General features: G+C 37.3%; 2 protein-coding genes across 2 annotated transcripts in view; one reads left to right on the top strand and one right to left on the bottom strand.

Moving 5' to 3' along the window:
* Positions 1-4: 4 nt before the first annotated feature.
* Positions 5-13,675, top strand: spn-E (tudor domain containing 9 protein spindle E). The gene is made up of 18 exons (XM_073975868.1): positions 5-368; positions 446-715; positions 1,181-1,330; positions 1,396-1,635; positions 1,696-1,812; positions 2,150-2,352; positions 2,421-2,575; positions 2,641-2,807; positions 4,942-5,272; positions 5,336-5,472; positions 5,631-6,232; positions 6,408-6,558; positions 6,628-6,846; positions 7,620-7,961; positions 8,024-8,593; positions 11,229-11,350; positions 11,424-11,642; positions 13,346-13,675. Exons 1-18 carry the CDS (start codon positions 171-173, stop codon positions 13,479-13,481), a joined length of 4,329 nt encoding a protein of 1,442 aa, XP_073831969.1. The 5' UTR covers positions 5-170; the 3' UTR covers positions 13,482-13,675.
* cv-d (vitellogenin-like lipoprotein) overlaps positions 13,661-27,801 on the bottom strand; it is a 63,019-nt gene continuing 48,878 nt past the window's right edge. The window contains exon 18 of the mRNA XM_073975855.1: positions 13,661-14,188. Coding sequence (XP_073831956.1) covers positions 14,011-14,188 — 178 coding nt within the window. The 3' untranslated portion in view covers positions 13,661-14,010. The remainder of the gene's footprint in view (positions 14,189-27,801) is intronic.

Below are 27,801 nucleotides of genomic sequence, written 5' to 3'. Positions count from 1 at the left end.
AGCCGGTCGAAACGTTGGCAACTCTATGCAGCATGTAAAAAATTAACGGGATAGAGGGACGCGCTTTCATTCATTCATTTATCAGCATCATCATTCGGAAAAGGAATTTTGGAATTTTTGCTGAAGTTGGATCAATTTGTTCAAATAATTTATTTCATATCACTTGGAGAATGGATGAAATAAATGATTTCTTTGACTTCTCCAAAGATTTCGTGAAGAAAACGGTACCAAGAGGATGTGTATCAGGATCGGCGTTAGCAACAGCTGGCGGACCACTTGAATCAAAATCGACATTTGGCAAAAGGGATTATGTTGGAACGTCATATGCAAAATCTTTGGCTGAATTAGAGTGCCTTAAGTTAGATGAAGTAAGTAGGAAAATAATACGCTTATTAGACACATTAGATGATAATGAAAAGTGTTTGCTTACTTTACGAAATTCCAGTTGGATTTAAATAAAAGCCACCATACTGAAGCCCACAGTACCGTGGCATCTTCCTGTATGGATGACTTGGAACCGTTGACAACTGATGATGAAGATGACAATCCTCGTACAAAACGTCCAGATGATGGCATTTATGATCGTTATCCTTTCGATTTGAATCGTAATGAATCGCTACCCATCTATGATAAACGTGATGAAATTATTGAAATGATTCGTACAAATCCAGTGGTTATATTAGAAGGTGATACTGGATGCGGTAAAACAACACAGGTAAGTTTTATTGGCAAAGGTTAAGGTTGCTTAAAACGGGGGGGACTAATGTTAATTGCACAGTTCTGTTAACGGGCATTTGAAATTTTACATTTTCCCTCATGCTATAAGAATGTTTCAAACAATTTCCAAAGGCTGACTTCCGTATCGTCTGCAAACATGTATCGATTTTATTTCTGATGCATTTATGCTTGAGTGTGCAACTGATTATTTTGACGAAGTTTAAATGCTACAAAGAACCTGACGATAAGGAAGTCAGCCCAAGTTTTTAGGCTTATTTTCTGACTGGGATATATACACGAACCCTAAAAATTAATAACGATAATAACTGTAACTAATCTATTTTAAAGTAATTTTAAAAATTGAATGGAACGGGAACATTTTTTCTTTTGGGAGTCTTTAATGAATGTCTTCAATTATCTTGTATTGTCTATGTTTTTTAAATTATATATTATATTCCTTCAGGTTCCTCAATATATCCTTGATGACGCCTACACACGTAGGGAATATTGTAAAATTGTTGTCACCCAACCGAGACGTATTGCTGCCATTACTATTGCTCGACGGGTGTGCCAAGAACGTAAATGGCAAGAAGGTACACTTGTTGGTTATCAGGTAATAATGCTAAATTATTACATTAAAATAAGATGACACTAATTATCAATTACAAATCTATGTAGGTTGGTCTACATGCCAATTTATCGGAAGATACCCGCTTACTCTATTGTACCACTGGTGTATTGTTGCAAAAACTTGTTAAAGAAAAATCCCTGGGCAATTATACCCACATAATACTAGATGAAGTCCATGAAAGAGATCAAGAAATGGATTTCCTCTTAATTGTTGTACGTCGTTTATTGGCCACCACATCAAAACATGTTAAAATTATTCTTATGTCCGCAACCATTAATACACATGAGGTAAGTTGGAGAATTGGGAAGAGAAGATATATTTGTCTTTGATTATTTTGTATTTTCCAGTTTGCCAACTATTTTCGTATAAGACGTGAACCAGCTCCCATCATAAAAGCTGATACGCGCAGACTCTATAAAGTTAGTGAATTCTATTTGTGCGAATTGGGACGTATAAATAACTCGGTATGTACTAAGACATTTTTTACCGTTACCATTAACGAACAAAATAATGGAAAAAATGTTTAATTTAAGAGCACCAACCCAAGTAAGGTTCCTTTAATAGCTCGACGAGCTGTTACAACTTTGCGACTCCAGTCAACACCCGAACATCGATGCATACAAGATTTGTTAAAATCGAAACATCGAAAGTCTTTAAATTGGAATTTTAAGATCTTAAAAATTTTGTTTTCGTTGTTCGAGATGAAAATCTTACCATTACCGCACATCGACCAGAAATCCCTTAATATTTAATGTTTTTATTAACATTAAAATTGTGTATTCCATTTTCCTTCTCTTTCAGAACATCCAAATCGATTATGCTGAACCTGGAATCTCAAACGAAATGTATGGTATAGCTTTGAAATTGATCTATGTTATAGACAATATTGAAAAACATGAAGCTCCACATGCCTCGCATAAGACTTCCATATTGATATTTTTACCCGGCATCAATGAAATTGATAAAATGTGCCGCTTAATAGAGGATATAAATGATATTGATGAGTAAGTTTTATAAACACAAACTATGCTATGAGAAAAGTATATTTTATACAATTTCTTCTTTATTCCAGCAATACAATTAAATTGAGTCCCATACGTTTACACTCTCTCATCTCACCCGATGAACAATTAAAAATTTTTCATCAAGCCCCACCTGGTTATCGTAAGGTTATATTATCGACAAATATTGCAGAGAGTTCTGTAACAGTACCTGACGTTAAATATGGTAAATAGAGATCGACAGATGGGCCAAAAGTCATGTTTCGTTGATAAATTTTATTTTACTTTCAGTTATTGATTTTTGTCTTACCAAATCATTGGTAACTGATTCTGCCTCGAATTTCTCATGCCTACAGCTGCATTGGGCTTCCAAGGCAAATTGTAGACAACGTTCTGGTCGTGCTGGACGTGTAATGAATGGCCGTGTTTATCGTTTGGTGCCACGTTACTATTATGATGTAAGTAAGAAGATTTGCAGTGGAATACCGCTTATTCGAAAAACGGACCAATTTCTAGGATAGGTTCTGTATTTAGTTTTAAATGTCCCGCTATGATACAGATCAAGCTTCCCTACGGCAGGGGTGGAAGGTTTGAAAAACTATCGGTCCCTTGAAATCGATACCTCGTAAAACCGAACCCCTTCTTATTTTCTTAAATATTACCGGATCGTAGTCATTTCGAGTTATCGGTTTTGTAGTAGAAAAGTGAATTCGAATCTGTTGTCAAAACCATAAACAACAAATGTCTGTCAAATGTCACGCCTCTATCGAGTCCTAAATGATTTCTTCATAAGGGCACTGATAGCCAACAACGTTTAAACCAGAGTAAGGCAATGGGTCTCACGCTCATCAACTGTTAGAGACTACACAGATTGTGAGCGTGATTAAATTTACGCTCGATATACAATAAAAACTTTTACAAAATTGTCGAAATAGATTATGAAACAGGGACGAAAAATATTAGACACATATATCGGCGTTTTGAAAATGAGCATCGTTTCCCCCTTTGTACTTCTTTGGAAATATTCGGCATGAGTTTCCATTCATTTACCTTGAATTTTACGAACACAATGGCTTGGTTAACAATAAAACTCAGAGGAACATTTCCGTGGAAAACTTTCCGAGTATCGAGTTTTGATACCCGTAGTAAAATTTAAAGACGGTTTCCTTTTAAAAAATTTATGAACAAGCCACTTTTAAAACGCTAGAGGGTTAATGTTTTCCACGGTAATGTCCTTCGTAGAGTTTTATGTAATGTTGCTACAGGCACTACATACCTAAAGCGCGAGGATTACCTGGAATTTTACACCGAATATTTCTAAAATAGTACAAAAGAGAGAATATTATTCACCCTATGTAGGTAACTTCCCTCCCTCTGCCCAATAGGCGTGCATTTTTGTGGAATTTTTCAAAGACCATCCTTGGCCCAAAATATTCGTGGATTTTTAAGGGATTTTTCAAAGACCATCCTTTGCCCAAATAGGCGTGGATTTTTAAGGAATTATGCAAAGACAATCCTTTGGCCGAATAGGCATGGATTTGTAAGGAATTTTGCAAAGACCATCCTTTGGCCGAATAGGCGTAGATTTTTAAGGAATTTTTTCAAAGACCATCCTTTGCCCAAAGACAATACTTTGGCCAATAGGCGTGGATTTTTAAGGAATTTTTTAAAGAGCATCCTTTGGCCAATAGTCGTGGATTTTTAAGAAATTTTTCGAAGAGCGTTCTTTGCCCAAAAAGGCGTGGATTTTTAAGAAATTTTTTAAAGACCATCCTTTGGCCAATAGTCGTGGATTTTTAAGAATTTTTTCGAAGAGCGTGCTTTGCCCAAAAAGGCGTGGATTCTTAAAGGATTTTTAAAGACCATCCCTTGCCCAAATAGGCTTGGACTTTTCAAAGACCATCCCTTTCCCAAATAGGGATGGATTTTTAAGGAATGTTTCAAAGACCATACTTTGCCCAAGTAGGCGTGTATTTTTAAGGAATTTTTCAAAGACCATCCTTTGACCAATAGCCGTGGATTTTTAAGGAATTTTTCAAAGACCATCCTTTGACCAATAGGTGCGGATTTTTAATGAATTTTTCAAAGGCCATCCGTGGATTTTTAAGGAATTTTTCAAAGACCACCCTTCGGCCGAATAGGCGTGGATTTTTAAGGAATTTTTCAAAGGCCATCCTTTGGCCAATAGCCGTGGATTTTTAAGGAATTTGTCAAATACCATCCTTTGGCCAATAGCCGTGGATTTTTAAGGAATTTTTCAAAGACCACCCTTTGGCCAATAGGTGCGGATTTTTAATGATTTTTTCTAAGGCCATCCTTTCAAACGACCAGTAGCTTTATCAGGGTTAAGAAATTTTTGGAAGACCATCCTCTAAAAGACCATTCTCTGGACAATAGACGTGGGTTTTTACGAAGTTAACTTTCAAAACACGTGCTTTCTTTTCGCACCTTATTAATCTGTCCAATTTTTCTTTGAATTATTTTTTCTGTGGCACAGTGTATTCTGTGATTTTGACAATCGCTTGCGTGACCCACCCAAACAAATGTTTGTTTTTGGTATTTGTCCAAATATTTTTTTTTATTCCATTGTAGAATTGCATGAATGATTATAGTGTACCGGAAATGTTACGTTGCCCATTGGAAAATGTTGTCTTAAGGGCTAAACTTTTAGACATGGGACCACCGCCAGATATCCTTGGATTGGCCATGAATCCCCCCAATTTGAGTGACATACATAATACCATATTGACATTGAAAGAATTGGGTGCATTATATACCACTGTAAATGGTCAATATTCGGTACAAGATGGTGATATAAGCTTTATGGGTCGTATAATGGCTGCTTTACCGTTAGATGTACGTCTAAGCCGCCTTATTGTTTTGGGTTATATTTTTGGAGTTTTGGATGATTCTGTTATTATGGGTGAGTATGGAATTTTTGGTATTGGAATTTTATATTTTTATAAAAGAGGTGTTCCTTTTCCAGCTGCTGGTTTAAGTGTTCGCTCTGTATTTCAATTCCAAGGAAAAACACCCCACAACGATTGTGAGGCCTATATCAAGAAATTGTCTTTTGCTGATGGTTCTGGGTCGGATTTGTTTGCCATTTTAAAGGCGTATAAGGTATGTTTGGATTCAAATATATATTGCAATAGAAAAAATAACAAAAATTGTTTTTATTGGAAAATAAATTGACCATAAAGAACCAAACATAACCTCACAATTAAATTCTTAAAATATATATAAGTATGTATTACACAAAACTCTCCATCTTCTTTCAGCTCTGGTCATCGATGTGTGAACAAAATAATTTACGTGATGATGATGCCCAATATGCTTGGGCGAATCGTGTCTATCTCAACATACGTTCCCTCAAAGAAATGCATTTATTGCGACAAGAGTTGCTGGAGCGCCTGGATGGTTTTAATTTAAAAATTAGAAATTCCCATCAACATGTCCATTGGATGGATCGTGAAAAGACGACAATATTGAAAATTGTTATAGCTGGTGCCTTCTATCCGAATTACTTTACCCGTACCGCCTTAAATGATACCGATCGTGAAAGGGGTCTCTATCATATTTTGTGTGGCAATGATCCTTGTAGCACAGTGTATTTTACGAATTTCAATACCAAACATATTGGCCAGCTATATGGGCATTACATTAAGGATATATTTCGTGACCTGGAAATACCACCACAAGATATTGAGGTGCGTTTTCAGCCAGGTTCAGAAAAGATATTTGTTACCTTTAAAAATGAACTGGAAAAAGATTATGATGAGAGCAGTAAACGTTTGGTGGTGCCGGGAAGAGTTCGGCCCGAAGTGTACAAGGCCATACGAATGCGTATGTCCAAAATGCGTACCGTTATCAATGTCATGGAGTAAGTATTTGAAGAAAGTGAAGATGGTTTTGTGTTGATGAAAAATCTAAAAAAAAAGTTTAAAAATTTCAAACTATTAATTTTTTAAAGAATTTTACTTTTTAAAATAATTTTCCGCGCTGAAAATTCCGAGGGAAAATATTCATGATTGTTTTATGGTATTTTTTCTCTCTAGTCCCCGCCTGGCTGTTAAATATGCCGAAGACAAGGGTTATGGTGCTATGATAGATGGTGTTTGGCAACCGGTAAAAAATCTTGTAAAACATCCCGATTTGTATGTTTTGCCTTCAGTCTTCCAAAAGAAGTTAAAGGGACGTATAACTCATGTAAGTAGCTATATTGGGGAATTGTGTATTAGAATAATATATTTTAACAAATTTCCATTCCATTTTTAGATTGAAAATTGCAGTAAATTTTTCTTCCTACCCATTGCTGAAAAGAATAGTTTCAATGAAATGCTTGACATTTTGAATGATACCAAGAAAATTAATAATGCTAGGTTCAATAGTCCATCGGAGATATCAAAAGGCATGATTCTATGTGCTCCACTTGATGATCGCTATCAAAGGGCCAAGGTTCTTAAGATTTCTACAGGTCCCTCGTTGCAATTTAAGGTTTGTAAGAAAATGTTTTTTATTTTATAAAACCTACCCGTACTGGCTTGACATTTTTTCCCAGAACTGTGTGTTGATGGTCCTAATGTCTTAGGCCTTCAGCTAAAAACTGGGTTTTATCTATCGGTGTTGCTAAATGAGGTTAGAATCGATTTTCATTTTTTTAGGTTAGAATAGTCTATTAATTTCAAACTTAAATGAAGCTAAAACCATCCTAATGCCTTCGGCGGTTTTGTCTTCAGCTAAAAACTGGACTTTTTATATATCTAAATGAGGCTAGAATCGATTTTCATTTTTTAGGTTAAAATCGTCTTATTAATATTTTAACATAAGTGAGCCCATAATTAGCTTTATAATCGATTTCAGATAATTTTAATGTATATTGCGGAACACAAAAGATATTGGGGGTTATTCTGAGCGTAAATTTTCCGTGAGTTTTATCACTTTCTCCTTTAAATTTATACGGCGGACAGACAAAACACACGGGGAATTTTTGTTCAGAATAACACCCACAATTTAAAAATGAGTCTTATGTGAATAGGGGGGTATCCTTGAGGAAAAATAGAAAGTCGATCACAAAAATCGCGGTTTCGGGATCGAAAACGTCGGCTAAACGCTTAAATTTTAAATCACTTGTGGATCTCTACTCCAACGACTAAGTACCTTCCAGTGAAATCCGAAATTAAAAGAATTGGAAAATGTCGGCTATCTGGTGGTGCCTCTAAACATGTATTTTTCCAAACATCTTTTTATACAGAAATTATCCTTTTAAGGTTCTCTTTATTGATGATGGCAGTACGGAATTTGTACGTTTCGAACAACTACGTGCTCTGTGGCCACAAATTGCATCAATGGCTGAAATACCACCTCGTATATTTGAATGTCGTTTGGCCATGATTGAACCTTCGACGGTACGTTCGCCAAATGGTAAATGGTCGGAAGAAACTAAAGAACTGCTACAAGAATGTGCCGACACTGGAATTGTGGAAATTGAAATTTTCTCTGTGGTCGAAGCAGTGGCCAATGTTATTATTAATATGGGCAATACAACATTTAATGATCTACTGGTGGAAAGGAAATTAGCCAGGAAATCTGATGAGAATTATCTTTCAAAGGTATGGGACAACACACATATTACGTAAATCAATTTAATTAATATCCTCTTTATTCCTTACAGACCGATCACGATTATCGTCAGAGACAACAGATTTTGGCAAATCGTTATTTGGACGAAGATCAAATGCGTCAACGTGAAGAATATCTATATTCAATATTACCGAAAAAAGATAAAGATATACCACCACCTCCGCTAACAATGTGTAATAAAATGTTGAGACTTCGTGGTCCCTTTTCACCACTAGAAACAAAAATATTTTCCACAGTACGTGCCGGATCATGGAAAAGTGTTGAAATTGAAAGAGATTCGGTGAATTCTGTGCTGCTTGATACTGATCCTCAGGATGTACATGAACGTTTGTATGTTGCTGCCGGGGTTACGGCAACACAATCGGGTGATACGATAGTAGCTCGCGCCACAACTCTCATGCCAAATATTCACGGTTTTGGTGCTCTAATGACAATGTTATTCTGCCCAACTATGCAAATAAAACGTAACACAAGTTGTACAAAATATGTTGCCATATTAGCCGGACTTGGATATCATCCAAACACTTATAAGCCGTTGTATGCTGAACACGATGTTGTTCTCAATTTGGATGTGGAAATTAAAACGGAAGATTTTGAAATGGTGAGTCAGAAACAAATTAATGTAATAAGGATTAATAATGGTAATGTTGGGAGCATTCCTATCGAACATATGGTGATTTGGATGGCTATGACGGTAACACCCGAGCAAGTACTGCAACGAAAGCATGCCATTGTGTTTTGCTGTATTTACTGCCTGTGTACGTGTGTGATTGAATGAATGTATGTGACATTCCTTCAACACATACATATTCCGAAAATGATAAATTTTCCTCCTTAACACGATTTTTAGTAGAGGTTTTCGAAAATCTTTAATTTCGTTACAAACAATACTTGCTATTTTCAAAGAGATTTCTTAGAAAATAACCAAAATTGATCGGATTGAAGGGGGTTAATGAAAACTATTTTGATTTCAGTCCTGCTAAAATACTCCCACATACATTGACAAAAACCTCACTTACTTACTTAGCTGGCCCATTACAGAATATTTGTTCCATAGGCCGAACTAAGAAAATATCTCCATTCCTCTCTATTTGTTGCTTCGCACTCTGGAATACCGCGCCTTTTCATCTCATCATCCACAAAAACCTCAAAATTTACTAATACTATTAAATATGCTTTCCTGCATGCCCACAGTGTATTGGCCACATAAGAATCTTTGTAACCTCATGTAGACGGTCCACTGAAGACATGAGGAGGAACCCTGTTGCAGTTCTCAGGGTCGCATTCTAACAGGTTTGAATATTTTTTCATCGCGTTGCCCTTATATTCGCGGACCATACTGGTGCCGCATAGCTTATCACAAATTGACATATCGCGTTATAAGTGGTTGTTGTTGTTGTAACAGTGTTTATTATTATGTTTGTATGTTCGTTCTTCTGTTCAATCTGGCTCTGGGTCTATCTCCAGTTCCAGGAAGTGGCTGCTTCGATGGGATGTAACCACAGATCCACTGGAGTTAGATGAGTAGGTTTGGCTGGGCAGTTGAAAAGGTGTTTTGTTTCGTGCGGGCCCATGCCGCATACTGGGCTGATGTCTTGTTATAAGTGGTCAACAAGTTTTCTTTATCTGCACCCCAAGTGCTGCTGGCTAGGGATTTGAGGATCTTGTTCCTATATCTTCGCCTTTCGATAGCTGTGGCAGGCGCGGACGACATGAACATTCTGAATTTTGGTGTATTTTGTGGTCTGAATTCTGTTACCATCGGTCATGACATTCAACCCTGTTCTCACCTCTACCGTCCATGTGGTGAACAGAGTGGCCGTAGGTTTAGTGGCGGATATTTGATCAGTCAAATAGGAGTTCAGCATTCCACAAATGTCATCGGGGAAGGTACCTGACGTACAATCATCTGGAGAGGGCGGAACACAGTTAAACAGTTCCGGAGATATTACCCCACCTTGGGGAAAAGCCTCAAGGTTCTTTGCTACGGGCGATAAAATCGAAATCGCCCAGTAAGATTTTACCTTTGCTTTCATCCTCAGCTGGCTTCAGTAGCTGGACTACCCTGCCCATTTTCTAGACTTTGGGAACGATGTGGGTGGCTAGCGACTTCAGTGACACATTCGACTGCCTGCACATCCAGCTGGTTCGACAATACCATGGAGATTCGACCTGGGCCCAACTCTTTGGGTGATTTAGCGTTCCTGATGGCATTCGCAACATCATCCATTGCAAACTGTGGTGCAAACTCGGCAGAAGGAGATCTAATGCGACGTGTAGTATTCTTCTCTTCGCCCTGTCACTACCGGGGTGCTCGATAAATTGTCGATTTAACCGTTGTCCACACTTCACTTATATCGGCTCCGAAGTTGCAACTCTTAAGATGATTTAACCATTCGTTCCGCTTATGCCTTCCGACCAACCTATTAACTTTTAGTGTCAGTTCCCTGACTATGGCATCACTGGGGTTGGCACTACGAAGCTCTTCACCCTCATTTGCTAATCCCGTCGCCTCTGCTGGGAAGTTTAGTCTCACTTCGGGGATTCGACCAGCAGGTAAATGGCGAGCGGCTGCAGCAATGATGCTGTCTCGGACCGTCCTTTTTGCTACCCGAACATCAGAAAGGTTGGGGCAGATCCCTGAAGCGGTGATTAGTGAACTCTCTGTAACTAGGCCAATGAGCTTTCACATGATTGGTGAAAGTGCGGTGTTCAGAGGTGTGAAACCGGGCGGTCTACTGATGGAGATAATTATGGGGAGATGGCCTGAACCAAGAAAAACGACGGGTTGCCAGGTGACACGAGGGTGATGCCTGGCGAACTGTGACACTCTCCGGTAATTCTGGTAAGGCGTCTTCATTGACCGTTCAAAACGTAGAGCTGTCAATCTGCTCAGCCAGTACTATACCCCTCTGGTCGTTTCCGATTACCGATTGCCACAAATCATTATGAGTATTAAAGTCCCCCCAGGACCAGACTCCAAAAACGTGTTAATGTTGGGTCTATAACCTGGTGCTTATAACAAAACTGCAAAACTTCTGTCAATACTATAATTTTATATTGTGTAGACAGCAAACACCCAGAAATTGACGATGAAAACTTCCAAAACTTCTATTGTCACCTGTCATCTATTTTTAAAACCCGTTTATGACTTTTTAGCAAACTAAGGTCCAGCGCTCCTGTTTTTTGTTTAATGTCACAGACTGACTGACACTTTTTTACTTGTTAATTTTCAGATCAATCAACTACGCTATTGCATGGATTCCCTTTTATTCACGGATGTTGGAGAGGACAGGCCCACTATTTTACCAAAACAAATTGGAGATTTACAAGCTAAAATTAAACAGCTTATAATTAAGTATGAAGATTTCTTCCTTTATCTTCAAAAATATGTTTTACTATTATTTTTCCCCAATTAACCCCTCCTCCAGGTTACTAAGTAAAAATCGCAAATACATTGAGACGCACATCAGTGAAAATGACTCCATTTGGCAGGCACATGAAAGTCATGAAATTTTAGAAACTGTTGCAGTTTTGGGAGATCGTTCCCTGTTTCCAATGTTGCCCGCTTTGGTATTGCATGATGAGCAATATGAACAGGTACAGTCGTTACTAACACACTGTGAGGAACTGCATAATTTGGCACAATTGTAAGTACACATACAGCTCCGTGCAACTAATTAGGGACAGTCTCTTATTTAACATATTTCAACCAATACCTGAAATTTTTTTAAACATTTTTGGCCAAACAATTTTATATATAAGTTAATCTAAAAGAGCCTAAAATTTTTACATTATATGTGAATAAACTCATCTGCAAATATAGGATTATTTTAATGAAGATTGTTTTTTCGACAATTCCAACCGTGCACGTAATTAAGGACACATAGCTTTTTTCATAGAATTCTCGAAATTTTATTGAAAATGTTATTATTTTATTTTAATATTTAGTTGCAAAACCTTTGTTATCAACCACTGTATGACAAATGCGGGCATCGTGTTGGCTAAGTGTTCACACACACTATTTGGAATGATTTCCTAAGCTTTTATTGGTTTCAGAGTTAAAGGTCATCAACATTTTTATTTTAAGTAGGGCCATTTTCGATTTTACAACTTGCCATAAGTTCTCAATAGGATTGAGATCAGGACTACATGATGACCATTCTAGAACTCTCACGAAATTTTCAATAAACCATTGCTTCACGTGGCGAGAGGTGAGCTTCGGATCGTTATCCTGCTGAAAGATCCATGTGACAGGGATATTTTCGTCAACATATGGTAACATTTTATCGTTAAGGATTCTAGCATAATGGAATTGATCCATGGTACACTCAAATTTGTGTAATGGTCCGACACCGCGAGATGACATAGCACTCCAAAGCATAATGGATTCGCCCCTGTGTTTAAGAGTAGCACGTGTATATTTTGAATTGTACTCAGTGCACTTAGGGCGACGTACATATTTTTTTCCCATCTGGAGAGACTCTATTGATCTTTTTCTCATCGGAAAATAAAACCCATTTCCAGTTTTTAGACGTCCAACGGAGGTGCTTTTTTGCAAATTTTAAACGTAGCTTTCGGTTTTATTCTGACTTATGGCTTCTTCCGAGAAATTCGTAAATGATTCCAGTTTCACTTAAACGAAGTTTTACAGTGTCTACTGATGGCTTTGTTGCATTTTCACCAAAAACTACCACCCGGATCTCGTTTGCTGATTTATGGGGATGTTTTTTTGGTTCGCGGACTATTTTCATATCTTCCCGGGCTGTCGTAATTCTGCTTGTTTGATTACGGGGCAATTTTTCTGTAGTAGAATGCGTCTTAAAATATCGTGTGGCGTTGTGCACCATGATTTTGGGCACATTTAGGGCAGATTCTATCTGTCTACATGTCCCTCCATCACGATGCACTTGCACTATAATCTTCCTAGTGCTGACGTCACAAGATTTATTGTACCCATGAATAACAATGGTATTTTTATTCGGCAAACTGTGTAATAACTAAGCGTTAATAACTCCAGTAAAAATTAAAAAAAAAAAATAACTAATCTTATTTACAAATGTAACAAAAATACAGACTGTCCTTAATTTGGTGCACGATCAATTTTCTGACCAAAGTAAAAATTACGCAACAATTGCAAAGTAACGGTACAATCAGTGTGACTGAATTTGAATGTTAAAGCAAAGGAGTAGTGCGATAAAAACTGTGTAAACACTTTGAGTTTTTCCACAAAAAGAACTGAAAAAAGGTAAAATATTCTTTTCCGCCATGCTGTCCCTAATTAGTTGCACGTAGCTGTATCTATTGACTATATTTTCTACGAATTTGTGTTGTAAACAATTTACATTTACAGCGGTGATTCGGTAAAACCCATAACTTGCCGTTTGTGCAATCAATATTTGGAAAATGTGGTGCAAGTACGCATTCACTTGCTGTCGCAATTACATCGAGATGGTGAACAACAAATTCGCTATAAACCAAGGAAGTAATAATAATGATTGGAAGCCAAAGAACTGAACATTTTTTATGTTTGATCGATTCCTTTTGAATTAGTTTTTCTCTTTAAGTTTCACTAAAATGGATTTCATATTTTTTCTTATTATTTTTACTATATTTTAAGACAGTATCTTTCAAAAAGATATCAATGAATAAAAAACTCACATTGCAATTTATGCTAAACATATGTTACTTTATTTTTTTATTATTATTTTATTACAAAAAATTTAACTCTAATCCTTGTTTCTGCCAGGCAAAAATGTATTTTTGTCAATTTTTTTTTATTAAAATGCAAATTAATTCAAATAATTAATTCTATAGCTTTTTGCTTAGCTTTGGTGTTTAGTTTAGACAAACAAGGTTTATAATCTCATAGTTTTTATTAACTCTTAAAAAAATAAAAGACAGACAAGAAACGAAATAGAAAACGTAACTTTAAAAAGAAAAGGTTGTCAACCATTTTTGGAGACAACGCACACACTAATGATCTCTTAGCTGGCACCATGGCGGCGTCGTTTTTTTTTATGCACATATGGTAAAATTGCGCATACTGTTCAAGGGTTTACTGCAAAGTCCACACATTTTGTTCTTGTACACCGAGAATATTTCCAAATTCAAAATACTCAACATATCGAATTGTATGGTGGAGGGCATCAAACCATTTTCCACAATTAAAATGTTTTGTTCGTTGACTTCAACTCTGTAAGGGAAAAAACGACAAAAAGAAGAAAAAATAAAATTAGTAAATGGTAAATTTAAAAAAGAATCAGTAGATGTAGTCGAGAGGTAAATATCCTCAGCCAATGACTGTGCAAAAAACATTAACAGGTCACGTAATTTGGTGACTGTGTGGGTTCGAGTCCTTGGCTTTCCTTTTTCGCTTGCAAAAATGTTTGATCATCAAGCTTAAATCTAAACGAGAAAATTAATAAAAATCATTAAAACATGATCTTCTTCGGCGTCCTTGAAAGCATATGATAAAAATGTTGTCGCGGCGTGTTAGCGTTCAAAGCCAAACTCATAACTTTAAAGGCAGCGCAAAAAAGCGTTTGTCATGAAGAAATTCAATTCAACGGCCAAATATCCGTGGTTGAGGTCTTCTATAGAATAGATGACCTCAGTTGAGGTCTTCAATGGAATAGATGACCTCAGTTGAGGTCTTCAATAGAATAGATGACCTCAGTAGAGGTCTTCTATAGAATAGGGGACCTCAGTAGAGGTCTTCAATAGAATAGATGACCTCAGTTGAGGTATTCTATAGAAGACCTCTACTGAGGTCCTCTATTCTATAGAAGACCTCTACTGAGGTCCTCTATTCTATAGAAGACCTCTACTGAGGTCCTCTATTCTACAGAAGACCTCTACTGAGGTCCTCTATTCTATAGAAGACCTCTACTGAGGTCCTCTATTCTATAGAAGACCTCTACTGAGGTCCTCTATTCTATAGAAGACCTCTACTGAGGTCCTCTATTCTATAGAAGACCTCTACTGAGGTCCTCTATTCTATAGAAGACCTCTACTGAGGTCCTCTATTCTATAGAAGACCTCTACTGAGGTCCTCTATTCTATAGAAGACCTCTACTGAGGTCCTCTATTCTATAGAAGACCTCTACTGAGGTCCTCTATTCTATAGAAGACCTCTACTGAGGTCCTCTATTCTATTGAAGACCTCAACTGAGGTCATCTATTCTATTGAAGACCTCAACTGAGGTCATCTATTCTATAAAAGACCTCTACTGAGGTCCCCTATTCTATAGAATACCTCAACTGAGGTCAGATATTCTATTGAAGACTTCTACTAGGTCCCCTATTCTATAGAAGACCTCGACTAGGTCCCCTATTCTATAGAAGACCTCTACTGAGGTCATCTATTCTATTGAAGACCTCAACTGAGGTCATCTGTTCCATTGAAGACCTCAACTGAGGTCATCTATTCTATTGAAGACCTCAACTGAGGTCATCTATTCTATTGAAGACCTCAACTGAGGTCATCTATTCTATTGAAGACCTCAACTGAGGTCATCTATTCTATTGAAGACCTCAACTGAGGTCCTCTTTTCTATAGAGGACCTCAGTAAAGGTCTTCTATAGAATAGAGAACCTCAGTAGAGGTCTTCTATAGAATAGAGGACCTCAGTAGAGGTCTTCTATAGAATAGAGAACCTCAGTAGAGGTCTTCTATAGAAAAGAGGACCTCAGTAGAGGTCTTCTATAGAATAGAGGACCTCAGTAGAGGTCTTCTATAGAATAGATGACCTCAGTAGAAGTCTTCTATAGAATAGATGACCTCAGTAGAGGTCTTCTATAGAATAGGGGCCTCAGTAGAGGTCTTCAATAGAATAGATGACCTCAGTTGAGGTATTCTATAGAATAGGGGACCTCAGTTGAGGTCTTCTATAGAATAGATGACCTCAGTTGATGTCTTCTATAGTATACATGACCTCAGTAGAGGTATTCTATAGAATAGAGGACCTCAGTAGAGGTCTTCTATAGAATAGAGGACCTCAGTAGAGGTATTCTATAGAATAGAGGACCTCAGTTGAGGTCTTCTATAGAATAGATGACCTCAGTAGAGGTCTTCTATAGAATAGATGACCTCAGTAGAGGTCTTCTATAGAATAGGGGACCTAGTAGAGGTCTTCTATAGAATAGGGGACCTAGTAGAAGTCTTCAATAGAATATCTGACCTCAGTTGAGGTATTCTATAGAATAGGGGACCTCAGTAGAGGTCTTTTATAGAATAGATGACCTCAGTTGAGGTCTTCAATAGAATAGATGACCTCAGTTGAGGTCTTCAATAGAATAGATGACCTCAGCAGAGGTCTTCTATAGAATAGATGACCTCAGTTGAGGTCTTCTATAGATTAGATGACCTCAGTTGAGGTCTTCTATAGAATAGATGACCTCAGTTGAGGTCTTCTATAGAATAGATGACCTCAGTTGAGGTCTTCTATAGAATAGATGACCTCAGTTGAGGTCTTCTATAGAATAGATGACCTCAGTTGAGGTCTTCTATAGAATAGATGACCTCAGTTGAGGTCTTCAATAGAATAGATTACCTCAGTTGAGGTCTTCAATAGAATAGATGACCTCAGTTGAGGTCTTCAATAGAATAGATGACCTCAGTTGAGGTCTTCAATAGAATAGATGACCTCAGTTGAGGTCTTCAATGGAACAGATGACCTCAGTTGAGGTCTTCAATAGAATAGATGACCTCAGTAGAGGTCTTCTATAGAATAGGGGACCTAGTAGAGGTCTTCTATAGAATAGGGGACCTAGTAGAAGTCTTCAATAGAATATCTGACCTCAGTTGAGGTATTCTATAGAATAGGGGACCTCAGTAGAGGTCTTTTATAGAATAGATGACCTCAGTTGAGGTCTTCAATAGAATAGATGACCTCAGTTGAGGTCTTCAATAGAATAGATGACCTCAGCAGAGGTCTTCTATAGAATAGGGGACCTCAGTAGAGGTCTTTTATAGAATAGATGACCTCAGTTGAGGTCTTCAATAGAAGAGATGACCTCACTTTTTTTTTTTTTTTTTTTTTTTTTTTCGAACGTTCCCAACGCCACACTTTCCCACCCCTTCCGAACCGTGGGGGCGACCTCCCCATTACGTAGGGATCGCGTACACGTCATGATCCGGAGCATGACGGGATAAAAAGTTGGCATTGAATACCAGCTACAGAAAATTCTTTAACAGCTAGTATATTTTATAATGTTAGGTATATTCTAAGTATTAAGATATGAAATTATTCTAGACTTGATAATATTGATATCTACACCAAAATCTACAATAAAATATAAAGAATTAAATTCATCACACATTCTGCAGACAGGTTCGCTTAGTGCATAATTAGTGCGATGAGAATCAGTGTTACAGAAACGATAATATCTACTGAATCTGATAGGAACATTTATTTTGATTGAAGAAATAAGGAAATCTGAAAGTATATTGCCATTCAAAATTTTTTGTACCATAATTGTATTGAACATTACACGTCTACTTTTTAATGTTGGTAATCTGATTAACTTAAGCCTGCTCGTATATGAGGGCAAGATGAAATCACTATTCCAATGAAAGCCTCTTAAAGCAAAAAGTAAGAATTGTTTTTGCACAGATTCAATTTTATCAGAATATTTCGAATAATAGGGATCCCATACAACAGAACCATATTCAAGTATAGGTCTGACAAGTGAGACAAATAATTGCTTGGTGACATAGGGATCAGAAAATTCCTTTGCCCAACGCTTAATGAATCCTAAAATTCCATTTGCTTTATTAACCATTGTTATAATATGATTATTGAAATTTAGTTTGGGGTCCAATAGGACACCTAGATCAACAAAGGAATCCACAGATATTAGAGTAGATTCATTTATCCGGAAATCATATGTTAGAGGTGAGGTTCTAGAGAAACACATATGTTTACATTTCTTTAAATTTAAATCCATGTTATTAATAGCGCACCACCGGGAGAATCTATTTAAATCCTCCTGCAGTAATTGTAAATATTCTACAGACTTGTGTGTTATAAAAATTTTAACATCATCTGCATACATAAGTAGTTCAGAATTTTTTATTGACAACGGTAAATCATTAACAAATAATAAAAACAAGACAGGGCCCAGATGACTCCCTTGAGGAACACCTGATGGTACATTTATTGGTTTGGAATGACAATCCTCAAATAAAACAACTTGTGACCTGCCTTGCAAGTAAGACGAGATCCAAGATAATAGGATTTTACTGAAACCGATTCGTTTTAATTTGTATATTAATAATTTATGATTGACTCTATCGAACGCTTTACTGAAATCAGTATAGATTGTGTCAGTTTGCTTCTGCTGAGTAAATCCTTTAATGACCTTTGAGGTATATTGAACTAGGTTCGTTACGGTGGATAAGCCACTGCGGAAACCATGCTGATAAGGGCTTAAAATATGATGTACTTTGTAAGAGATTACATCCGTGATGAGTTTTTCAAATAACTTCGGAATTGCACTCAGTTTTGCAATTCCTCTATAATTGGATACGTCGGATAAGCTGCCAGATTTATGAAGAGGTACCAAGTAAGATTTTTTCCAAAATGTTGGGAAATAACCAAATTTCAGGGAATAATTAAAAAGAAAAGTTAATGGTGTAGATAAGGAATTATGGCAATTTTTAAGTATTATACTAGGTATGCCATCAGGACCTGGACTTTTTATAGGTTTAAGGCAGCATAAACCCTTTGAAATGTCTTCAGTTCTGAGAAACGGCATACTAAGGTTATCCATGTTAGGTAACTGATATGGATATTGAGTATCCAAGAAACTATTGCTATACGAATATATTGAAGCAAAGAAATTAGCAAAACATTCAGCGATATCACGATCGCCTACGAATTCATTATTATTATATTTTATTAAATGAGGTCTACGGGTACTTTTTCTTTTTAAATTAACAAAATCATAAAACGATTTTGGATCGGATTTAATATTTATCTTAATTTTATCAATGTACATTTTATATGACCTGTGAGATTCAATGTTGTACTTTGATCTGGCAATGGAATAATTTGAATAATCTATAGTAGATCCCGACTTTTTCATAGCGATTATGAATCTTCACGTAGGGAGCTACTCACAAGTGAGTTGCAGTTCACTTTCACCTGCTCGAGCTATTATGATTGAGCAGGGAGGAGCACAAAAAGTGAACAAGGGTTGACAAGTCGGAAAATGGAAAATAATGGCGCGACTTGTGAACCCTTGAAATAATAATTTGTGTTGCCATACCGTCATTTTTTGCACAAATAACTTTGAGATTAATTAATTCTTATTTTTTGTATAAAAAATAAATAAATTTTCAAATTAATAAACATTTCTAGCAAGAAAAATGTCAGTTATTAACAATCCACTGTAAAAGAACATGGATATTGGTAAAAGAAAATACAACATTAAAACAACATGGCAACATCTGTAACAGCTGTTCTTTTGTTTTGGCAGATATGTGAAAATTGTTTATTTACACTGAAGAATTCGTGAAATTTATTGGAAAATCGTAAAAAAGTGAACAAATGTCGTTTAAAAACGTCATTAAATGGCTACAATAAGTAAATGTTTAATGTTGCATTTTGGGTGATAACAGAAATGGCAAATTCTGAGGAATACCAAGGAAATGAAGTGGAAGTTGTGTTTAGCACCATCTCCCATTCTTTCCAAGACTGCGACCCCAAAAGATCCAAATCGTGTACATTACTCTCTCTAGGAATAACAATTGCAGACATGGGTTGCTCCTGATTGGGTCCTTGTATAGTTGTGAGCCGCTTTATGCAGAATGTACCTTTTTGATCTGTCCATACCTGAAAACTCGATTTAGGCCTTCCTTCACTGATACATACCACGGGCAACGTTTTAGTTAGAGTACTTGCTCGGGCATTACCGTGAGATAGGGATGGCTCTCACGGTAATGCCCGAACAAGTACTGTAACTAAAACGTTGGGTGGGTTGGCCCGACACACTAGGTCCATCAAGAATGATCTTCACGTTCTAGAGAGGGAAGCCCAACCATACTGGATAGAATCCCTTGCTCAACAAGCATTTCAAGTAGTTTTGAATAGCTTTCACATAGTCGCAGGTTCTAATGTAAACAAATATAGTGTGAATAAAGTCCACAACAAACCAGAGTAGTTTTTGCTCAACTATACTTGGGATATTGCAGTCGTCTAAATTCTTAGGCAAATATTGATAGCACCATGCAAAGCACTCTGCGTCTTTTAATGGTGCGATGCCAAACCTAGTCATATAACTCCAGTGGATAGTTACATGCCATTCTTGGAACTGAAGGTAGACCCAATTTTGTACCAAATTCTGAAAGAATTCAGAGATTCAGACCGAATTCGTAAAGAACTCTGAAAAAATGTTAGCGGTCAATGTCCTAAGCTTTAAAAAACAAGAACATTCGTTTTATGCAACTAGAAACATTATGGTAGAAATTTATAATAATGATATTTCTTTCTTTTTATAAGAATAAAAACAAAAACGCCCATTTGTTTTTAATTTTTAAGTTGACCTCAAGCCAAATTAAAACCAAAGAAAATAGCGTCCAAAGGTCAACAATAACCTCACAACATAAAAAATCTCTTATTATTTTTTGTTACTTTCAACCTAAAATACAATTAATTATCATTACAGATACAAAATATTCGTATTTTTTAAAATAAATGTTCACACTTAAATTTTTTTGTTCAACTCACTTTGATTTCGGTAGTGAGAAATTTCAGCAGAAATTTGCCTCTTTTTCTCACTTTTTTTACATTTGTAATAGCTAATTTTTTCACGAACGCGAGTTTTGCTCACCCTCTTGTTGTTTATAATAAGGGAACAGTGAGAACATAACATCACTCACGGCGATATGATGTTTATAATAGGGGAGGAGGCGAGAAAGAGAAAACTCACGGTGAGAGGCCGTTCATAATTGGGCTGTTTAAATTTTTTGAAAAGTCTATTTTTAGAGTTTTTTAGAGCGGACAATTCGGAAGTAATCCACGGCAATTTATTAGAAGAATTTATTCTAACTTTTGGTACACATTCATTAAGAAAATTATTCAGTACGTCATAAAATTTATTAACAGCCTGTTCAAGGTCAAATTGATTATTACAGTGAAACAAAGAGGCCCATTCTGTGGAAGTAATGAGAATGGTCTTCAATAGAATAGATGAACTCAGTAGAGGTCTTCTATAGAATAGATGACCTCAGTAGAGGTCTTCTATAGAATAGAGGACCTCAGTAGAGGTCTTCTATAGAATAGATGACCTCAGTTGAGGTCTTCTATAGAATAGATGACCTCAGTTGATGTCTTCTATAGTATACATGACCTCAGTAGAGGTATTCTATAGAATAGAGGACCTCAGTAGAGGTCTTCTATAGAATAGAGGACCTCAGTAGAGGTATTCTACAGAATAGAGGACCTCAGTTGAGGTCTTCTATAGAATAGATGACCTCAGTAGAGGTCTTCTATAGAATAGATGACCTCAGTAGAGGTCTTCTATAGAATAGATGACCTCAGTAGAGGTCTTCTATAGAATAGGGGACCTAGTAGAAGTCTTCAATAGAATATCTGACCTCAGTTGAGGTATTCTATAGAATAGGGGAACTCAGTAGAGGTCTTTTATAGAATAGATGACCTCAGTTGAGGTCTTCAATAGAATAGATGACCTCAGTTGAGGTCTTCAATAGAATAGATGACCTCAGCAGAGGTCTTCTATAGAATAGATGACCTCAGTTGAGGTCTTCTATAGATTAGATGACCTCAGTTGAGGTCTTCTATAGAATAGATGACCTCAGTAAAGGTCTTCTATAGAATAGAGAACCTCAGTAGAGGTCTTCTATAGAATAGAGGACCTCAGTAGAGGTCTTCTATAGAATAGAGAACCTCAGTAGAGGTCTTCTATAGAAAAGAGGACCTCAGTAGAGGTCTTCTATAGAATAGAGGACCTCAGTAGAGGTCTTCTATAGAATAGATGACCTCAGTAGAAGTCTTCTATAGAATAGATGACCTCAGTAGAGGTCTTCTATAGAATAGGGGCCTCAGTAGAGGTCTTCAATAGAATAGATGACCTCAGTTGAGGTATTCTATAGAATAGGGGACCTCAGTTGAGGTCTTCTATAGAATAGATGACCTCAGTTGATGTCTTCTATAGTATACATGACCTCAGTAGAGGTATTCTATAGAATAGAGGACCTCAGTAGAGGTCTTCTATAGAATAGAGGACCTCAGTAGAGGTATTCTATAGAATAGAGGACCTCAGTTGAGGTCTTCTATAGAATAGATGACCTCAGTAGAGGTCTTCTATAGAATAGATGACCTCAGTAGAGGTCTTCTATAGAATAGGGGACCTAGTAGAGGTCTTCTATAGAATAGGGGACCTAGTAGAAGTCTTCAATAGAATATCTGACCTCAGTTGAGGTATTCTATAGAATAGGGGACCTCAGTAGAGGTCTTTTATAGAATAGATGACCTCAGTTGAGGTCTTCAATAGAATAGATGACCTCAGTTGAGGTCTTCAATAGAATAGATGACCTCAGCAGAGGTCTTCTATAGAATAGATGACCTCAGTTGAGGTCTTCTATAGATTAGATGACCTCAGTTGAGGTCTTCTATAGAATAGATGACCTCAGTTGAGGTCTTCTATAGAATAGATGACCTCAGTTGAGGTCTTCTATAGAATAGATGACCTCAGTTGAGGTCTTCTATAGAATAGATGACCTCAGTTGAGGTCTTCTATAGAATAGATGACCTCAGTTGAGGTCTTCAATAGAATAGATTACCTCAGTTGAGGTCTTCAATAGAATAGATGACCTCAGTTGAGGTCTTCAATAGAATAGATGACCTCAGTTGAGGTCTTCAATAGAATAGATGACCTCAGTTGAGGTCTTCAATAGAATAGATGACCTCAGTTGAGGTCTTCAATGGAACAGATGACCTCAGTTGAGGTCTTCAATAGAATAGATGACCTCAGTAGAGGTCTTCTATAGAATAGGGGACCTAGTAGAGGTCTTCTATAGAATAGGGGACCTAGTAGAAGTCTTCAATAGAATATCTGACCTCAGTTGAGGTATTCTATAGAATAGGGGACCTCAGTAGAGGTCTTTTATAGAATAGATGACCTCAGTTGAGGTCTTCAATAGAATAGATGACCTCAGTTGAGGTCTTCAATAGAATAGATGACCTCAGCAGAGGTCTTCTATAGAATAGGGGACCTCAGTAGAGGTCTTTTATAGAATAGATGACCTCAGTTGAGGTCTTCAATAGAAGAGATGACCTCACTTTTGGTCTTCAATAGAATAGATGACCTCAGTAGAGGTCTTCTATAGAATAGATGACCTCAGTAGAGGTCTTCTATAGAATAGAGGACCTCAGTAGAGGTCTTCTATAGAATAGATGACCTCAGTTGAGGTCTTCTATAGAATAGATGACCTCAGTTGATGTCTTCTATAGTATACATGACCTCAGTAGAGGTATTCTATAGAATAGAGGACCTCAGTAGAGGTCTTCTATAGAATAGAGGACCTCAGTAGAGGTATTCTACAGAATAGAGGACCTCAGTTGAGGTCTTCTATAGAATAGATGACCTCAGTAGAGGTCTTCTATAGAATAGATGACCTCAGTAGAGGTCTTCTATAGAATAGATGACCTCAGTAGAGGTCTTCTATAGAATAGGGGACCTAGTAGAAGTCTTCAATAGAATATCTGACCTCAGTTGAGGTATTCTATAGAATAGGGGAACTCAGTAGAGGTCTTTTATAGAATAGATGACCTCAGTTGAGGTCTTCAATAGAATAGATGACCTCAGTTGAGGTCTTCAATAGAATAGATGACCTCAGCAGAGGTCTTCTATAGAATAGATGACCTCAGTTGAGGTCTTCTATAGATTAGATGACCTCAGTTGAGGTCTTCTATAGAATAGATGACCTCAGTTGAGGTCTTCTATATAATAGATGACCTCAGTTGAGGTCTTCTATAGATTAGATGACCTCAGTTGAGGTCTTCTATAGATTAGATGACCTCAGTTGAGGTCTTCTATAGAATAGATGACCTCAGTTGAGGTCTTCTATAGAATAGATGACCTCAGTTGAGGTCTTCTATAGAATAGATGACCTCAGTTGAGGTCTTCTATAGAATAGATGACCTCAGTTGAGGTCTTCTATAGAATAGATGACCTCAGTTGAGGTCTTCTATAGAATAGATGACCTCAGTTGAGGTCTTCTATAGAATAGATGACCTCAGTTGAGGTCTTCTATAGAATAGATGACCTCAGTTGAGGTCTTCTATAGAATAGATGACCTCAGTTGAGGTCTTCTATAGAATAGATGACCTCAGTTGAGGTCTTCTATAGAATAGATGACCTCAGTTGAGGTCTTCTATAGAATAGATGACCTCAGTTGAGGTCTTCTATAGAATAGATGACCTCAGTTGAGGTCTTCTATAGAATAGATGACCTCAGTTGAGGTCTTCAATAGAATAGATTACCTCAGTTGAGGTCTTCAATAGAATAGATGACCTCAGTTGAGGTCTTCAATAGAATAGATGACCTCAGTTGAGGTCTTCAATGGAACAGATGACCTCAGTTGAGGTCTTCAATAGAATAGATGACCTCAGTAGAGGTCTTCTATAGAATAGGGGACCTAGTAGAGGTCTTCTATAGAATAGGGGACCTAGTAGAAGTCTTCAATAGAATATCTGACCTCAGTTGAGGTATTCTATAGAATAGGGGACCTCAGTAGAGGTCTTTTATAGAATAGATGACCTCAGTTGAGGTCTTCAATAGAATAGATGACCTCAGTTGAGGTCTTCAATGGAATAGATGACCTCAGCAGAGGTCTTCTATAGAATAGGGGACCTCAGTAGAGGTCTTTTATAGAATAGATGACCCCAGTTGAGGTCTTCAATAGAAGAGATGACCTCACTTGAGGTCTTCAATAGAATAGATGACCTCAGTTGAGGTCTTCAATAGAAGAGATGACCTCACTTGAGGTCTTCAATAGAATAGATGACCTCACTTGAGGTCTTCAATAGAATAGATGACCTCAGTAGAGGTCTTCTATAGAATAGAGGACCTCAGTAGAGGTCTTCTATGGAATAGATGACCTCAGTAGAGGTCTTCTATAGAATAGAGGACCTCAGTAGAGGTCTTCTATAGAATAGAGAACCTCAGTAGAGGTCTTCTATAGAATAGAGAACCTCAGTAGAGGTCTTCTATAGAATAGAGGACCTCAGTAGAGGTCTTCTATAGAATAGAGGACCTCAGTAGAGGTCTTCTATAGAATAGAGGACCTCAGTAGAGGTCTTCTATAGAATAGAGGACCTCAGTAGAGGTCTTCTATAGAATAGAGGACCTCAGTAGAGGTCTTCTATAGAATAGATGACCTCAGTTGAGGTCTTCAATAGAATAGATGACCTCAGTTGAGGTCTTCAATAGAATAGATGACCTCAGCAGAGGTCTTCTATAGAATAGATGACCTCAGTTCATGTCTTCTATAGAATAGATGACTTCAGTTGAGGTCTTCTATAGTATAGATGACCTCAGTAGAGGTATTCTATAGAATAGATGACCTCAGTAGAGGTATTCTATAGAATAGATGACCTCAGTAGAGGTCTTCTATAGAATAGATGACCTCAGTTGAGGTCTTCTATAGAATAGATGACCTCAGTTGAGGTCTTCTATAGAATATATGACCTCAGTTGATCTTCTATCAGTTGGTCTTCTATGAGAAGGCCACTTGGTCTGCCCTAAAACATCTTTTGGTCTTCTGTGTGACGACTTTTTGTACTTCTAAATGCAGACCATATATCATCTATGGGAAAATTGTTTAGTCTTCTATGACTTATGGGGTCTTGAAAGATTTGTTGGCCCTTTATGAAGAAGACTCTTCGTATTCTATAAGTAGACCATTGTCTTCTATATGATCTTTTAGACTTCTTTCGAGATGATCAATAGAATAGATGACCTCAGCAGAGGTCTTCTATAGAATAGGGGACCTCAGTAGAGGTTTTTTATAGAATAGATGACCTCAGTTGAGGTCTTCAATAGAAGAGATGACCTCACTTTTGGTCTTCAATAGAATAGATGACCTCAGTAGAGGTCTTCTATAGAATAGATGACCTCAGTAGAGGTCTTCTATAGAATAGAGGACCTCAGTAGAGGTCTTCTATAGAATAGATGACCTCAGTTGAGGTCTTCTATAGAATAGATGACCTCAGTTGATGTCTTCTATAGTATACATGACCTCAGTAGAGGTATTCTATAGAATAGAGGACCTCAGTAGAGGTCTTCTATAGAATAGAGGACCTCAGTAGAGGTATTCTACAGAATAGAGGACCTCAGTTGAGGTCTTCTATAGAATAGATGACCTCAGTAGAGGTCTTCTATAGAATAGATGACCTCAGTAGAGGTCTTCTATAGAATAGATGACCTCAGTAGAGGTCTTCTATAGAATAGGGGACCTAGTAGAAGTCTTCAATAGAATATCTGACCTCAGTTGAGGTATTCTATAGAATAGGGGAACTCAGTAGAGGTCTTTTATAGAATAGATGACCTCAGTTGAGGTCTTCAATAGAATAGATGACCTCAGCAGAGGTCTTCTATAGAATAGATGACCTCAGTTGAGGTCTTCTATAGATTAGATGACCTCAGTTGAGGTCTTCTATAGAATAGATGACCTCAGTTGAGGTCTTCTATAGATTAGATGACCTCAGTTGAGGTCTTCTATAGATTAGATGACCTCAGTTGAGGTCTTCTATAGAATAGATGACCTCAGTTGAGGTCTTCTATAGAATAGATGACCTCAGTTGAGGTCTTCTATAGAATAGATGACCTCAGTTGAGGTCTTCTATAGAATAGATGACCTCAGTTGAGGTCTTCTATAGAATAGATGACCTCAGTTGAGGTCTTCTATAGAATAGATGACCTCAGTTGAGGTCTTCTATAGAATAGATGACCTCAGTTGAGGTCTTCAATAGAATAGATTACCTCAGTTGAGGTCTTCAATAGAATAGATGACCTCAGTTGAGGTCTTCAATAGAATAGATGACCTCAGTTGAGGTCTTCAATGGAACAGATGACCTCAGTTGAGGTCTTCAATAGAATAGATGACCTCAGTAGAGGTCTTCTATAGAATAGGGGACCTAGTAGAGGTCTTCTATAGAATAGGGGACCTAGTAGAAGTCTTCAATAGAATATCTGACCTCAGTTGAGGTATTCTATAGAATAGGGGACCTCAGTAGAGGTCTTTTATAGAATAGATGACCTCAGTTGAGGTCTTCAATAGAATAGATGACCTCAGTTGAGGTCTTCAATGGAATAGATGACCTCAGCAGAGGTCTTCTATAGAATAGGGGACCTCAGTAGAGGTCTTTTATAGAATAGATGACCCCAGTTGAGGTCTTCAATAGAAGAGATGACCTCACTTGAGGTCTTCAATAGAATAGATGACCTCAGTTGAGGTCTTCAATAGAAGAGATGACCCCACTTGAGGTCTTCAATAGAATAGATGACCTCACTTGAGGTCTTCAATAGAATAGATGACCTCAGTAGAGGTCTTCTATAGAATAGAGGACCTCAGTAGAGGTCTTCTATAGAATAGATGACCTCAGTAGAGGTCTTCTATAGAATAGAGGACCTCAGTAGAGGTCTTCTATAGAATAGAGAACCTCAGTAGAGGTCTTCTATAGAATAGAGAACCTCAGTAGAGGTCTTCTATAGAATAGAGGACCTCAGTAGAGGTCTTCTATAGAATAGAGGACCTCAGTAGAGGTCTTCTATAGAATA

Source organism: Musca autumnalis, unplaced genomic scaffold, assembly GCF_047663935.1.
Source record: "Musca autumnalis isolate F117 unplaced genomic scaffold, ASM4766393v1 scaffold_1, whole genome shotgun sequence".
Lineage (NCBI taxonomy): Eukaryota > Metazoa > Arthropoda > Insecta > Diptera > Muscidae > Musca > Musca autumnalis.
This window is presented reverse-complemented; position numbering and strand designations above follow the sequence as displayed.